General features: G+C 49.2%; 5 protein-coding genes across 5 annotated transcripts; 2 read left to right on the top strand and 3 right to left on the bottom strand.

Moving 5' to 3' along the window:
• Positions 1–2,890: 2,890 nt before the first annotated feature.
• Positions 2,891–4,516, top strand: BDV38DRAFT_122208 (putative mitochondrial dicarboxylate carrier protein). The gene is made up of 3 exons (XM_032051134.1): positions 2,891–3,066; positions 3,157–4,174; positions 4,245–4,516. The coding sequence occupies exons 2-3, from the start codon at positions 3,279–3,281 to the stop codon at positions 4,291–4,293; spliced, it is 945 nt and encodes a 314-aa protein (XP_031911877.1). The 5' UTR covers positions 2,891–3,066; positions 3,157–3,278; the 3' UTR covers positions 4,294–4,516.
• Positions 4,517–4,827: 311 nt separating this feature from the next.
• On the bottom strand, positions 4,828–6,850 carry BDV38DRAFT_122168 (SUMO ligase MMS21). The gene is made up of 2 exons (XM_032051133.1): positions 5,842–6,850; positions 4,828–5,775 (listed from the first exon to the last, which is right to left on the bottom strand). Exons 1-2 carry the CDS (start codon positions 6,549–6,551, stop codon positions 5,040–5,042), a joined length of 1,446 nt encoding a protein of 481 aa, XP_031911876.1. The 5' UTR covers positions 6,552–6,850; the 3' UTR covers positions 4,828–5,039.
• Position 6,851: 1 nt separating this feature from the next.
• Positions 6,852–9,992, bottom strand: abd1 (mRNA (guanine-N7)-methyltransferase). Its single transcript, XM_032051132.1, has 5 exons — positions 9,253–9,992; positions 8,790–9,032; positions 7,442–8,730; positions 7,215–7,381; positions 6,852–7,165 (listed from the first exon to the last, which is right to left on the bottom strand). The coding sequence occupies exons 1-5, from the start codon at positions 9,442–9,444 to the stop codon at positions 7,131–7,133; spliced, it is 1,926 nt and encodes a 641-aa protein (XP_031911875.1). The 5' UTR covers positions 9,445–9,992; the 3' UTR covers positions 6,852–7,130.
• Positions 9,993–10,135: 143 nt separating this feature from the next.
• BDV38DRAFT_284494 (uncharacterized protein) lies at positions 10,136–11,629 on the bottom strand (the record flags this gene model as incomplete). The annotated part of the gene is made up of 3 exons (XM_032060283.1): positions 10,136–10,896; positions 10,948–11,031; positions 11,098–11,629. The coding sequence occupies 3 exons, from the start codon at positions 11,627–11,629 to the stop codon at positions 10,136–10,138; spliced, it is 1,377 nt and encodes a 458-aa protein (XP_031911874.1).
• A 631-nt stretch (positions 11,630–12,260) lies between these two features.
• Positions 12,261–14,004, top strand: cox15 (cytochrome c oxidase assembly protein cox15). The gene is made up of 2 exons (XM_032055008.1): positions 12,261–12,674; positions 12,732–14,004. Exons 1-2 carry the CDS (start codon positions 12,277–12,279, stop codon positions 13,843–13,845), a joined length of 1,512 nt encoding a protein of 503 aa, XP_031911873.1. The 5' UTR covers positions 12,261–12,276; the 3' UTR covers positions 13,846–14,004.
• The last annotated feature ends 48 nt before the right edge of the window (positions 14,005–14,052 follow it).

Below are 14,052 nucleotides of genomic sequence, written 5' to 3'. Positions count from 1 at the left end.
CAGTTTAAGCAGTGGTTATGGTAATTCACTTTCACAGTCTCTGAGATAGGGATACAGCTTCCACGGGAATCGTATATAACTCGCTTGGCAGCAGAATTAGCAAGTTTCCCATACCGAGCCATGAAAACTTGTAAAGGAGATGGTGATAGCTCCGAGTGGAGACTACCGGAGGCAGCTTCTGTTCAAGGCCTCAACGTAGCCATTGCAAGGCTCGATAGATAATGCGATGGGACCTGTTCAATTGGTTTCTTGTTGGGGGTATCTTCACGAATCTCTGTAAAGCTCGTGAAAATGATTGCAAGCAGATTAACAACTCCTTTTCCTCCTTTTCCTATCCTTCTTCAGTGCCGGGGCTAATTTATCGGGGGCACTTGGATAAAGTCTTCGTGTTATTATCCTCGTTTAGGACTCTTCTATGCGGCAGCATTGCCATGAGTCTTAGGATCCAAGAATATCTCCAACCCACTCCCAACGGTCCATTCTCAGGAGGTCCAGCTCTACGATTGCAATGCAAGTTGCAGAAAAGACCGGCGTAGAGCCTCAACATAAGGTCACCAAGAAATCCAATAATCACCCACGACCGTAATCAACCAACGATGGCTTCTTGATAACCAACGTGATTAAACCTCCGATAGAAACAGCGAGAATCGGCAATTCGATGATTTGCCAAAGCCCTAGCTCCCCACAAGGTTTAGATGACAGTTCGATAGGCACCCACGATAAGAGCTCCGGATACTCTATCGGCACACTGACCTCGTAGTTAAGCGGGTGGAGAACAACTCATTACCGACTTCCCACCCCTTTCCTTCCCGCCTCCCGTCCAGCTTCCGCCTGGGACTCCCGATTCTGGCCCGAGTCAGAACTGAGAGGACCCTGACTATGATGAGTCGTGCTTGGTAGTCCGACGACCTAAGCCGTTGGGCATCTCTTTGCCGGAATGTTTTCCGCGGCTATGGCTCCGTGGATTTGTTGGGGGCTGATCATTTAGAATTGGACTGGGCTGACTGTATCATGGCCTGTTGAGGTGTGTACAGTATTCTCTATTAGTGTTTCCAGGTAGGATGTGTTAACTTGTATCTGCACCACCTGACCACGTGAACGATATTTTCCGATTTCATACAGCCCACAATACAGGAGTCGATCTTTTGTCATTTAGCGGTTTGGTAACTATTGACCAATAGAAAGTACTCCCTATACCCAGTCATAGATCATATCAGGGGTATTAATTCGATTCGATACTGGCAGTTCTACATAGTAGTACACTTTCTTCTCGGAGTGTACCAAGCTATCCCGCCAGGAAGTGCATGTACAATGGGACCATTTATTGTACAGTATACCAGTGAAGACTTTTGAGAAACTGGACGCCCGTACTGTGGTACGCGATGCAGTTATCACTAACTCCTAATGAGCATCCCATCTATACCGGAGAACAGTTGTCCGGATTCCATGTGTCGTGCAATATACTGCCTTATTGCGGACTCGTAAAGGAACCTAATCCTATTTAATCAATTTTCTTTCTACTTGCCTTAATGTGTATAGTAAGTGCCGGTTATCGGGCCCCGGGTATCTCTCGGAGGAAAGGACTAGGACTTGTGTGGGTGAATGGAGATAAAGATATGTTTTCAGTTGTTATTGCGATGTATATTAATGAAATTGCGAAATCAAACAGAATAACTATATTCAGAACAGTCTTTAAACCAGACCACAAACAGGCCTATGACTAGAAGTCGGTATGAAGATACATGCGCCGCCCCTACAAATTCCGGGCAGACACACTCCCATCATAGATTCAAGACCTCAGTAATTGCGATGCTCCGATTGGGTCCCGGGGAGTCACCCGAGCCAGCACGGCGGAAGAAAATTACTCAGTCATACAGTCGATCTTACCACCTAGTATTTATCATATCCTCGGGTACGCCTGGCTCGGGTGGATGGAGTGGTATTTGTTTGAAGTTCGCCTGTACAAGTACATGCGCACATATGTATATGAATTGTATGTGCATTTGGCTTGTTCAATTTATATATAATTATCAAAATGTACAGTTAAGTATTTGTACCTTTTACATAATTACTCGCTGATTAGAAAATGCATTTTGGTCTTCGTGCAAATAGATAGTATTCTCATAGATTGATCAGGTATCGGAAAATCGATCGGGTTATCGTGGAACCACAAACGGACTAGTTCTTTCCCCGAGTGAAGCATCGGTACGGTAATATTACGACCCCCACTTGCATAGAACGTGACATGCAGTGGAGCTTGTACTAGTACATACGTAGTACTATTCCATGACTATGGCTATGGTTCGAGTGAATATACTTTGGCTGAGAAAGAGGGGAACTGTCATCATTTTTGTATTCTAGATCATGATATCCAGATTATATCTCCTGACCAGAAATCCAGTTCAAAAACAAAAAAAAAAAAAAGAAGAAAAAGAGTATACGATTTAATGAAGATATTGTTGCCCCCGGAGTCTTAGCAACATGAATGTTCCCCGCATTCGTGGCGGCTTGACGCATAGGTTAATCCTCACTCTAGAGCTTTGATTAGTACTATGACGTGTATGGAGAGGTACCAGAGGGACCGGAGACATGCTTAGATTGTGGGGACCTCCTTATGTATTATCCAGCGAAGATCGCTACGTGAGAAAGTACTACTACTTACTTGCTAGTCAGCTTCGTTTCGTTCTCTAATGTATCACCATTTGCCTTTACCGTGCTTGGTTCGGAAATAAGGTCGGTTCCTAAATCATGCTTTCCTTGTTAATTTTTACACCAGAAAAACTTATAACCCGAGAATCTCCTCTAGCACTGAACCAAACTTCTTGACTGTACATGTGCTGTTCAATCCCCCGCAGTGTCACGCTTCATCATCTGACTGGCTACCAGAACTCACTTCACTGTTTCCTTCTATTTCAGTCGGTCTCTTTTCTTTCCCCTCACTTACTCTCCCTGCTTTTTCTCGTCCACGTCGGATTCTATTTTCGGATCTGTTTCTGTTCCTCCTCTTCCCCTCTTTTCGTGTTTTCTCGTGTAGTATCCTGCTATATACTACCGTATCCTTCGCTGGTAAGCTTCATCAACTCTTTTTCTCCTCACCGTCATACGTCTCCAGTCGCGCTTGCGTAACGTCTCCTGATTACTTCTACCATCGGCTAGTGGATGGTCACACATGCTCTGCTCTCATTACTCTTACCATCCCCTGCTTAAATTCCCACCAGGTATCACAACGGTGTGCTGACCTTCCAGGCTTATTGTAATTCCTTTTTGTGATCAACAAAATGGCTTCTCCAACTACCAAAGAATCTCAGGCCGCGATGGACTTTCTACACCACCCCTACACCCGCGCGGCCCTTCCTTTCATTAATGGTGGCCTAGCGGGTATGACAGCGACCACCGTCATCCAGCCAATTGACATGATCAAGGTGCGCCTTCAGTTGGCAGGGGAGGGTGTACGAACCGGCCCTCGCCCGACCGCGTTCGGCGTTGCCCGTGACATCATTGCCGGCGGAAAGATCCTTGATCTCTATACTGGCCTGTCGGCAGGCTTACTCCGCCAGGCTGTCTACACTACTGCCCGTCTGGGTTTCTTCGATACTTTTAGCAAAACGCTCAATAAACGCGCCGAAGCCGCAAATAGAAAGGTCACTTTCGCGGAGCGCGCCGGTGCGGGTCTCACCGCTGGTGGAGTTGCTGCTATGATTGGTAATCCGGCTGATTTGGCCCTTGTGCGCATGCAGTCCGATGGCTTGAAGCCCCCAGAAGCGCGAGCAAACTACCGTTCGGTGGTGGATGCACTCTTTCGCATCTCCAAGAATGAGGGCATCCCAGCCTTGTGGGCAGGGGCTTTGCCGACCGTTGTGCGGGCCATGGCTCTCAATGTTGGTCAATTGACCTTCTTCGCTGAATCTAAGGCTCAGCTGAAGGCCCATACGTCCTTGTCGGCTCAAAACCAGACTTTTGCTGCTTCCGCGATCGCTGGTTTCTTTGCCAGCTTCCTTTCTTTACCCTTCGACTTCATCAAGACTCGCCTGCAGAAGCAGCAGAAAGACCCTAAGACCGGCCAGGTGCCGTACAAGGGTGTGCTGGATTGTGCTCGCAAAGTTGCCAAGGATGAGGGTTGGTTGAGGTTTTACCGCGGATTCGGGACGTACTATGTGCGGATCGCACCCCATGCGTTAGTCTCCCCACTCTCCGCGCCGTTTTTTACTTAAGTGCTTATCACTAACCCCACGGACCCACTTTAGGATGGTCACGCTTATCGTGGCTGATTATCTCAACCTCATTACGAAGTAAACGAGTTAACATTTATTAATCGGACGACAGTTCAAGAGTCGCTTGGTGTAGAGAAAGAAACATATTGAGTTTCGCTCGAATGTGTCGACTTCTAATGATTGAATCACCGATCTTCTTGCACTATCGGACCCAAGGACTTTTGCTTCCTTTTGACTCTGGGAAGTGCGGCATCCGGAATACGATGCGACCGCAGCAGAATCATCCAGTTCTAGTCGCTCTAGAGCTCCGTGTTAATAGAATACCCCACAACTTGTTGTTCAGCTGGAAGTCTTTTAGCGAGCTGTGTATCGGATACGCATCGAGGATATCAGCACGTTGTTAGGAACAAATCTGTGTGTCCTATGACGACTTTTGAGGCAGAACAATAGCCCCTTGGAAAATACCCCTGTTAGTGCGGTCCTTTTTTTTTTATTCTGGCTTTTCTTCTTCTTCTTCTTCTTCTTCTGATGTTAGTATTTTTACTGCGGGCGTACTGGAGTTTACTTGGTTTTCTGTTATCTCATGTCACCTTTCGTGGGACAGGCGGAGATCATGGTTTATACTCTAGCTTTCACAGCGGGTGTTGTATGTACTCCAGGACCGGGAAGCAGTTCCAATTGCCAGGCATGGTTAATCCCGGGTCAATCAATATTATCGATTCTCAGAAGAGGTTAGTTGAATAACAAACTAGAACTTTGTTTGAAACGCGAGCAACGCTGTCCGGTATCTATTGAATTTACAGAGGTATTATTCGAAATTATCATCAACTAATCATCATCGACAGGAGCTGTACTCATCTCCTGTTTGATTCGTACATGAGCTTGACTGCCGAAACTTTCCTCATCCTGCCTACGATCTGAATCCGAATTCTCATCCGGATCCACATCCATCTCATTTTCGTCCTCGGCCCCATCATCATCAACGAGAGTGATCCCACTTTTCCTCGCCCCAGACCGTCTCCTCCGCGCCCCGTCGGATAACTCATCATCTTCCGCTTCCCGTCTCAACGCTGCTTCATACCGGCGCACCCTCCTAACCAAAACAGGATCCGACCGGAGATCAGCTGCAGTCAAGACAACCGAGCACACCGGACACTTAACGGAGCGAACACGACGTGCGCTGCGGCCGGCGGCTCCCGCCGGCTGGGGCGCGGGAACAGTCGTCGAACTATGCGCAATCATATCTTCAATCGCTTCGCGTTCAAAGCTATGCGGACATTTGGTACTTGTCACAGGGTCCTGGAAGTAAAGTAAAGTAAGGGGGCACTTGAGCGATATGCGCTCGCTCTCGATGGCGATCTCATCCGAGTCCGCCGGAGATGGCGATCTCCGACGACGTGTGCGCCGGACCGAGGAATCGGGCGTTTGCGCCGAAGCCGTAGTTGGATCTTCAAGATGTGTGAACCACGTTGATGCATGCGGTAGAGGAGGAATATCTTCGCCGGGGTGTTTCGCTTCGTGAATAATCCGATAGAACCCAATGTAGGCATTATTGGACGAGTACCTGGCGCACAAAACATCCCAATCAGCCTCAAAATCAAATAAAACCAATGATAGAACATATACATACCTCTGCGTCAAAGAAAGCTCATCCCACTCTACATAATTCTCCCCAAGTAACTCATCCAACCTCCTCGACGGCGGCACACTTTCGTCCTCCCTCTCCGTCTCCTCGTAATCCTCATCATCCTCGTCATCTTCTTCCTCCGCACCTCGCCGTCTAGTCCTCCTCCTCATACTCCTCCCAGAACTACCCTCCTGCTCAACTTCCCTCTCAACCGTCCCAAGAACCCCAACCAACCCATCAACCCTAACCTCCCCATCAATCGTCCCCCGCATCCGCGTCTCCAACCGTTCCGTAACACCCCCAACCCTCCCTTCCAACTCCCTCAACCTCTCCTCCCAATCATCAGTATCCTCCTGCTGTTGCTGTACCCCATCCTCCTCCCTCTCATCAAAATCCTCCCTCTTCCCTCTCCGCTCCTTCAACCGTTGCAACCGCACCCGCGCATCAGTAAGCCGCTCATTAACCTCCCCAGCCGAATCAGTCAGTTTCTCCTCCGCATGCTGGAGATGCGTCTTCAATGATCGCAGCGACTGCGATTTAAGGAGTGATAGGAGCTTGTTTTGGGCTGTGGTGTGCAAGGGTGCGATTGGCGTTTCGTAGGCTGGGAGTGGGGGTGTTGTAGCTCGGGGTCGGTGGCTTGGGGTTTGGGTTTGGCGTTGGGCGCTGCTGCTTAAGTGACGGGATCGGTGTCGTGATGAACTTGGGGTTGTCATTTTCTTTTCCTTTCTTTTCTTGTCTTTTCTTTTTATTTTCTTTTTCGGGGTCTTGGTCGTTTCTTTGGTTTTGGTGGTGGTTATCGTCGGTGAATTGTCGGTAGGTGCGTTTTCTGGGTGGGGAAAGTTGGTGGCGCACTTGGAGTTGGGTTCTGGGCGATGTGCGACTTCGTCTTTTTGAGGTGGATTGGAGAACGAGGACGTTTGTCCTGCTGTTTTTGGTGGGGAGCAATCGGTATTGGAGTGATGGCTTGGTTGATAAGAGATTATACACGCGACGCGACGGCGCTAGGCCCGTTTAGGTTATACATCTTTCTACTACTTAGCTGAGCCTGGAGGTGTCTGGCTTGGGGGATAAGGTAGAGGTTGCCCGGGTCTACGGGTGGTTACTTGACGGTGGGTATCGTATCATTGAATTTATTTATTATATATGTCATCGCCTCGGTTTGGGCTTATTGTGGAGTCTAATGGTACATAGCAATGTGAGCTAGTGATTGAGTGACATGTACCATATGCGCCAAAGAGCTTGGAGAGAAATTGGGTTGATAGACGGTCGAAGTGTATACACATCTAGGAAAACTAGACTTTGTAAAAGCAGAATGCGTGATAGAAACCTTGTCCATGTTAGCAAGCATATCATTCCTGACGACGATGAATACTCACTGGCTGCCTCCTTCTCTTCTTCGGTCATGAGTAGGGCGCCGGTGTTTCGATCCCTAACGCCCATGCGTTCACTCAAGGGACCCAGCTCTTGATCGTCTTTCTCGTCTTCCCAGACCTCCAAGAATGGTTTCCGATACTGGAGCTCGAGGTTGTAATCCTCCGTTAATCTAAGACAGTCAGTCTATTGTAACGGTACTGTGATAGTGGGACTGGCAGGCTAAACTTACGCTCGAAAAGCTTCCCAAGGCACAACATACTCCGGGATTTCTTCCACGGCCTCTTCCATGAAATAGCTGTATTTCCATCCGAAAGGAGGCCGGAAGATTCCATCTTCAGGAGTATCACCCGAGAATCGAACTCTGTAGATTGAATTGCCCCATTCAATCTTATTATCGTCCTCTTCAACCTCTCCATCCTCAGGCTCTGCCTCCTCCTCCTCTTTCTTTGCTGCAGTCTCGCGCTCCTTGCGCTTCGCATTCATCTCCGCTACTCGTGCACTGATGACGTCCGAATTGGGGCAAACTCCCAGGAATCGGCCGCCCTTCTTAAGACACCCAGCTACATTGCGCAGCATCTGTCTTGCTTTCTCCTCGCTTTCAAATGCGTAATGAATCGTGAACATAGATGCTACCACATCGAAACCACCGCCGCCCCAGCGTGAACTCATCACCGATCCACCTGGCCCGGCATTGGGGTCAATGCCTACTTGTTGAACAATAGGGACATCCCCCAGATACTCCCCAAAGCAATCCTTAGGAGCGAACTCGGCATGGAAGAGAGGCCCACGTCGCCCCCTTGGCCCACGCCCAGTCCGCATACCGTTGTAACGCTCGCGCGCTTGGACGATAGAAATCTCGGCTGGATCCAGCCCAACATAGAGGTCCACGGGTTGAGGAGCTAGTTGCCACTTGCCCAAGTCACCCCCCTTGCCACACCCCAGATCTACAACCAACAGACGTTTATGTTCCATGGAGGGCGGGGCGGTGTCATCAGCCCAGTCCTTGGTGCCAATGGACCTAGACACGAACTCCTCATCGGGTGAGAACTTCTGAATGAGAGTGCTTTTGATCCAGTTGTTGAAGCTTCGTAGGCCTTTAATCTTACTCTCGGTCTTTCGCCACTCTCTTCCGCGCTGGGGTACAGCATTGTAGTGGTGACGGACAATGTCAGTCACCCCACGATTCTGAGAAAATCGCATGGCTTCCTCTTGCTCGGCGCGCTCTTTTTCTTCCTGTTTCCGACGCAGAGTTTCGCGATCAACCAATCCCTTCCGGGCACCACCGCCAGGGCGCTTGCGCTTGCGCGCCTGTGCATCGGGCGATGGAGAACGCGGTGGAGCGAGGGGTGAGGGAGATCTGTTTGACGATTCATTACGGTTGGACTGCTGCGCCGTCTCATTCATGTCGCGACGAGCGTAAGCTGACGGGGGTGTTCTGCCACGCTTTCGTAGTTGTTGATGTCGTTCTTGGAGACGCCTGCGCTTGGAATACCCAGGTCTTGGCTCCTCCTGTACAGCCTGTTTCTCTATCAGTTTCTGCTTCGCTACCGTATATCTATTGTTTTCAGGCTAGCTACCGTAGGAGAGGCAAGAGCTCCATTGTGAGTCTCGGTAGACTCCGGGGCTGGACTGGCTGCTTGTGGGCTAGACATTATGGAGTTGCTAGGTGATATGTATGCGTCTGACAATCGCGATGGTTTCTGCCCTGTGTTCTCGGATTCGATTGATAGTGGGAGTAGATCGCGAGAAATTTGTTCTTGATGAGCGGACGTTGTGTTTCGCACCGCGGACTGCGTCGTCGGGGAAGGTTCACCGAGAACCTGATATAAAGCCAGTCTTATTAGCAAGGGGAGGTTGAGCTTATTTTGAGTGAGTCGCAAAAGCTTGACAAAGTGAATTAAATTTCTCTGAAAAAATTCTTAAGTTGAAATCATGGATCGGCATGCAAATGCACTGCAGATGGGCATAAACTAGGCGGGCATTGAGGGATTTCAAAAAGGCAGGAAATAATCCTCGCAAGACATAACACAAGACACTTACCGAAGGAAAAGACTCTTGCGCCGGTGGATTATCCAGAGCTGAAACGGATTGAGCAGGTTGCGGTTGTGTTGATGGTACGGCCGATGATTGCTGAGCCTCCCAAGAGTCCCGTGCAGGATCGTACATACTGCTCCTCCTACCCTTACTGCCTCCGCCTTCCGCACCTTGCGCTTGCGGATTCTCATCAGCCATGACGCGCAGTTCGGGTGGTTGTTATTTCTCGACACTTTGGAAGATTCATGGTTATCAATGGAACTTGTCTAAAGCGAGAGTCAAAGGAACAGCTTGCGACGATGCGCTCTTTCCTGACCCTGGTTATGGTTAAGCCTGCGTTGCGCAAACTGGGTTTCCTTTGACCGCATCCGGGAGTCGATCATCTTGAGCACATCATTGTCTTTGTTCATCGTGACAGTGTCACCGGAAGTCTCCATGAAAGGTAGCGTGCATCGAATATCGAAGGAAAGGTAGCGCTATATGTGCGTTGTATATTACCTCGTTCTTGCCCATATCAAAACGGGGGCTGGCGAAACCTTATGATCAAGCTAAAAGAAAAAAAGGAGAGACATCGTTCTACGTGCTTGAAATGACTCGGATCATGGAGTAACAGGCTTGATGGAGTAACCATCGGCTTTCCTTCATATCTTTCTTTCGACTTTGTATGACATACGCCGCTGTAAGTAGGGTGTCAAGACAGAGAGTCAAGACTGGCGGACCAGCACAAAGGTTTAGCGCATTGTCATGCAAGATATAATTGAGCAATAAAATAACTCGCTCTATGGTATGTTTAGGTACTATACAAATAGACATTAACGCGTGAATATCAATGCCCGTAACGCCACGCTCGCATAACTAAAGCAGACCCGAGAAACAATGAAGAACAAAGTTATGGCGCAGTTGGTTTCTTTGGAGACTTGACATTCAGTACTTGTCTCATCCGTCGCAGCTTTGCCCACCATTCGCGGTCGCTAGCCTTTTTGGCTTCACTGTTTTCTTCGTCAACCGCCAGACCATCCGCCGAGGGAGTTTCGGAAACAGCACGGCTATCTACAGACACCGTGGATCTAATATGTCGGCGATGTTTCACTTTGAGCGCTTGAGCCAGGAGTTCCCATCCACTGCGTAGCTCGGCTGACTTCTCAGATGGCTTTCCGGTACCACTCTGAGCCTTGCCGCTGACCCATGGGCAGTAGTCCATGTGCTCGGTAGCAACGTCAAGTGCATCGTAGACAGACATATCCCCGTTGTCCTTCGGTTTGTACATCCAGAGACCCAAGCGCCGGAAGCAGGCACCACAGCCTGCCAAACCTGCCGCACCATCTGCGACGGAGTCCCACCCAAAGAAGGCAAGCGCAAAAGCTGTCCGGTTAATCGGGGTTTCTCGCGCAGATAGACTTTGAACGGAATCCAGTTGGTTTTCATCGACGCGTTGAGGAGTTTGCGGCACAGCTATCTCGGTATGCTCCTCGATTCTCTCGAAATCATTTGGCAGTATCTTGATTATGGTCTCGAGGTCAAATGGCTCAGGGGTCTGGATGATTTCTTGAGATGGTAGCTGGTCGGCCATCTTAGCGATGTTCAGATAGCGTGTCCGGAGACCAGAGATTGCTGTATCGGGGTTGGATAAGGCCAAACGATGGATCGTAGCTATTAAGCAAGTCAGTCGGGAGTCTTACAATTTGCATTGTGAGGACAAACCATCGCAGCCCTTGTTTCGCCATGGACAATTCTCGCCATGCCCTTGCACTAGCAGAGTAGTATATTCTTCGACGAGTTTGGCGCCTATACCACAATTAGTACGGTATGTTCACCATAAATCCAAGATGAAATAACGCAGTCGCAACTTACGAACTTCCTTCCTCTCTTGTACCTTTTCACTGTCATACCCATCGAGCTCATCGAGCTCATCTGGCAGTTTGACGACAACGGAACCGCCACACCCTCCTACGCATGCCACTCGCGACACATCTGTACAGATCCAGCCACGCTTAGCCCATTCCAACTCGTTTATCGCCGACGGTTTCGGTGACCATCGATCAACCCGGCGAAATGTCTCCAGTCTTTCTAGAAAACGCTCGCGATCCCAAGGGACGTAACTCGGCCGCGAGGAGGACGACACTAACGAATCTCGAGAGCTTGAACGAGCAACCCTCAAAACCGTTTTTCGCACAGATGCAAGATCAGTTCCATCCTGACGATCACTCAAGCGAGCCTTTTTCGCTGCCAAATCCGCAGAGATTCGCTCATTTGTAATTGCTGCTGTTTTTGCTGTAGTTGCCGCGGGGGTAGGCTTGGTCGAGGATTCGGCATTCGAAGGCTTCGTCAATGATTCCAAAACTCGATGAAACTTGCGCTTCTTAGTTTCCACAGCATACGACATATTCTTAGACGTGCGCGGGACGTCCTTTGTAGGTGAATAGAGAATGACCTTGGAGCTGTTGTGTTGGTTGGCGATCCCATTCTAAGAGATGATCGGAGCTAACGGCGCTAAACCCAGATAGGCACTTATCTACTAGGTGCCTCAGGACAACGAATGTTATAAATTTCCAGATCAGTGACAGGGTTTTCAACATATTCTCTGCGGCATTCGATATTCTCTAAAGAATGTGTAGTAATGTTATTTGCCACATCAATAACTGTTCATATAGTGTTCTAAATGCAGTTGGGAGAATTGATGGTTCGATTCGTACACTTTTCCTACTAGTATACTGTAGTTGAGGCACATATTCGGACACAACCCCTTTGCTGGATCAATTCGATGGAAAACTGTGTATGTTAAACCTCAGCAGCAGCTAGAGGAGCGCGCAATGCATGCATCATTCAAATAACGAATCATCAATCTTAATATTGCATAAGAAATTGTTAGAAAATCACTGAACGTCAACAGACGATGAAATCATGCCACCATGATTGGTTCGCGCCCCTCGGGGTCTCGGCCTCTCGTCTGTCCGCAACTTCCCGCAATTTATTTGTCTCGCAAGATCAGACAATTTCTCCAAACATCAATTGCTGCCATAACCCCTCATTATGGCTTCCTTGGGGAGCTCCGTGTCTCTCATGCGGAGTTTTACTCCCCGGCTATCCAAGGAAATCTTCACCTGCCGTCAATGTCTAGGGCGAAGCCAGAATTATGCGACGAAATCCGCTTTCCGTAAGAATCTCGCTGTCTCGCCCTTTACTCAGAATACCAGCAAGCTTAATTCGCCTGCTTTATTTTCAAGAACGAAAACCGCAATTCCAAACATCTTCAAAAGGTCGGCCTCAGGTTCCGCAGTAGCAAATGCTGTGGAGGAAGGGGCATCCAATGCGAAATCTAGCTTTCCTAAAGTCAGCGACAAGACGGTGGCATACTGGCTACTAGGCAGTGCGGCTAGCGTCTTTGGTATTGTGGTTTTTGGTGGTCTCACCAGATTGACAGAATCTGGGTGCGCTCCCCCCCTAAAGAAGTATCCTGATAAGAATACTGACAGTCAACTGGTTAGCCTGAGTATCACAGAATGGCGTCCCGTTACCGGATCTCTTCCCCCTATGAACGCAGAAGACTGGGAGTCTGAGTTCGCAAAGTATCGCGCATCTCCTGAATTTAAATTGTTGAACCCGCACATGACCCTCTCTGAATTTAAGTCGATCTACTACATGGAATGGATTCACCGTCTTTGGGGTCGATTTGTTGGTCTGTCGTTCGTGCTTCCGGCTCTCTATTTCGTAGCTCGCAAGAAGGTTAGCAAGCCAATGGCATTGCGGCTTGGTGGTATTGCTGGCTTGATTGGTTTCCAAGGTTTTATCGGTTGGTGGATGGTCAAGTCCGGTCTCAAGGATGATCTCTTTGCACCCGGCAGCCACCCCCGGGTGAGCCAGTACCGTTTGACGGCGCACCTTGGAGCTGCATTTGTCTGCTATGTTGCAATGCTTTGGAACGGTCTTGCTATACTCCGCTCACGCCGCCTGTTGGCCGATCCTGAGGCTGGCATCAAGTTGCTGGACTCGCTCCGTGACCCCAAACTCAAGATCTTCCGTCGCTCAGTTGCCGGTTTGGCCGCTCTTGTTTTCGTGACGGCCATGTCTGGTGCTCTGGTTGCTGGTCTGGATGCAGGCCTCATCTACAACGAGTTTCCCACTATGGGCCAAGGACTGGCTCCGCCCAAGTCGGAGCTCTTCGACGCAAGGTATTCACGTCATGAAGACAGATCTGACCTGTGGTGGAGGAATATGCTTGAAAACCCGTCCCTTGTTCAACTGGATCATCGTATCTTGGCTATGTCCACCTTCACTACCATTATGGCTTTGTGGGCATACACTCGTCGGTCCCCTACCATGAAGCGACTTCTCCCACCTGCTGCTAAGAAGGGTGTGCACGGAGTTGTTGCCTTTGCGTTCTGCCAGGTCGGCCTGGGTATCTCCACACTGCTCTATCTTGTTCCCACCCCTCTTGCCTCTGCCCATCAAGCTGGAAGCTTGTTCCTTCTGACCTGGGTTCTGGTTCTCGGAAGCCGGGTCTGGCACCCGTCGAGGACGGCCAAGCTTCTGCAGATGGCAGTCAAGGCCCGTGGCCAGGCAATGTCCGGTGCGGCTGCTCATGGTCCTCGTAAGCTTTGAGTGGGTTTTCGCACCGCTGAAAATGGGACGGGTCGTTACTGGCCTAGCCAGCCTCTTTAAAATACCATGGTATACTAACGAATGTTCGGATCATTCTTGAATGTGTTATAATCTCTACTTTTATATTGTACAATAGGAAAACATGCATTGTATTTTGAACGAGATTTATTAATATGTGTTCGGGTTAATAGCATCACTTGCCCCTTA

The sequence above is a fragment of the Aspergillus pseudotamarii genome, assembly GCF_009193445.1.
Source record: "Aspergillus pseudotamarii strain CBS 117625 unplaced genomic scaffold BDV38scaffold_39, whole genome shotgun sequence".
In the NCBI taxonomy this organism is placed as follows: domain Eukaryota; kingdom Fungi; phylum Ascomycota; class Eurotiomycetes; order Eurotiales; family Aspergillaceae; genus Aspergillus; species Aspergillus pseudotamarii.
The sequence above is the reverse complement of the archived record's forward strand: the minus strand, read 5'-3'. Positions and strand labels throughout refer to the sequence as shown.

Excerpts from the sequence above, each read along its gene's own strand:
- cox15 (XM_032055008.1), top strand. The coding sequence starts at position 12,277 with ATGGCTTCCTTGGGGAGCTCCGTGTCTCTCATGCGGAGTTTTACTCCC. Across the intron at positions 12,675-12,731 it reads ACCAGATTGACAGAATCTGG|CCTGAGTATCACAGAATGGC; the intron begins GTGCGCTCCCCC and ends TCAACTGGTTAG.
- BDV38DRAFT_122168 (XM_032051133.1), bottom strand. The coding sequence starts at position 6,551 with ATGACAACCCCAAGTTCATCACGACACCGATCCCGTCACTTAAGCAGC. Across the intron at positions 5,776-5,841 it reads GAGCTTTCTTTGACGCAGAG|GTACTCGTCCAATAATGCCT; the intron begins GTATGTATATGT and ends TTTGTGCGCCAG.
- abd1 (XM_032051132.1), bottom strand. The coding sequence starts at position 9,444 with ATGGCTGATGAGAATCCGCAAGCGCAAGGTGCGGAAGGCGGAGGCAGT. Across the intron at positions 9,033-9,252 it reads CGCAAGAGTCTTTTCCTTCG|GTTCTCGGTGAACCTTCCCC; the intron begins GTAAGTGTCTTG and ends GCTTTATATCAG. Across the intron at positions 8,731-8,789 it reads GAGCTCTTGCCTCTCCTACG|GCTGTACAGGAGGAGCCAAG; the intron begins GTAGCTAGCCTG and ends ATAGAGAAACAG.
- BDV38DRAFT_122208 (XM_032051134.1), top strand. The coding sequence starts at position 3,279 with ATGGCTTCTCCAACTACCAAAGAATCTCAGGCCGCGATGGACTTTCTA. Across the intron at positions 4,175-4,244 it reads GTGCGGATCGCACCCCATGC|GATGGTCACGCTTATCGTGG; the intron begins GTTAGTCTCCCC and ends GACCCACTTTAG.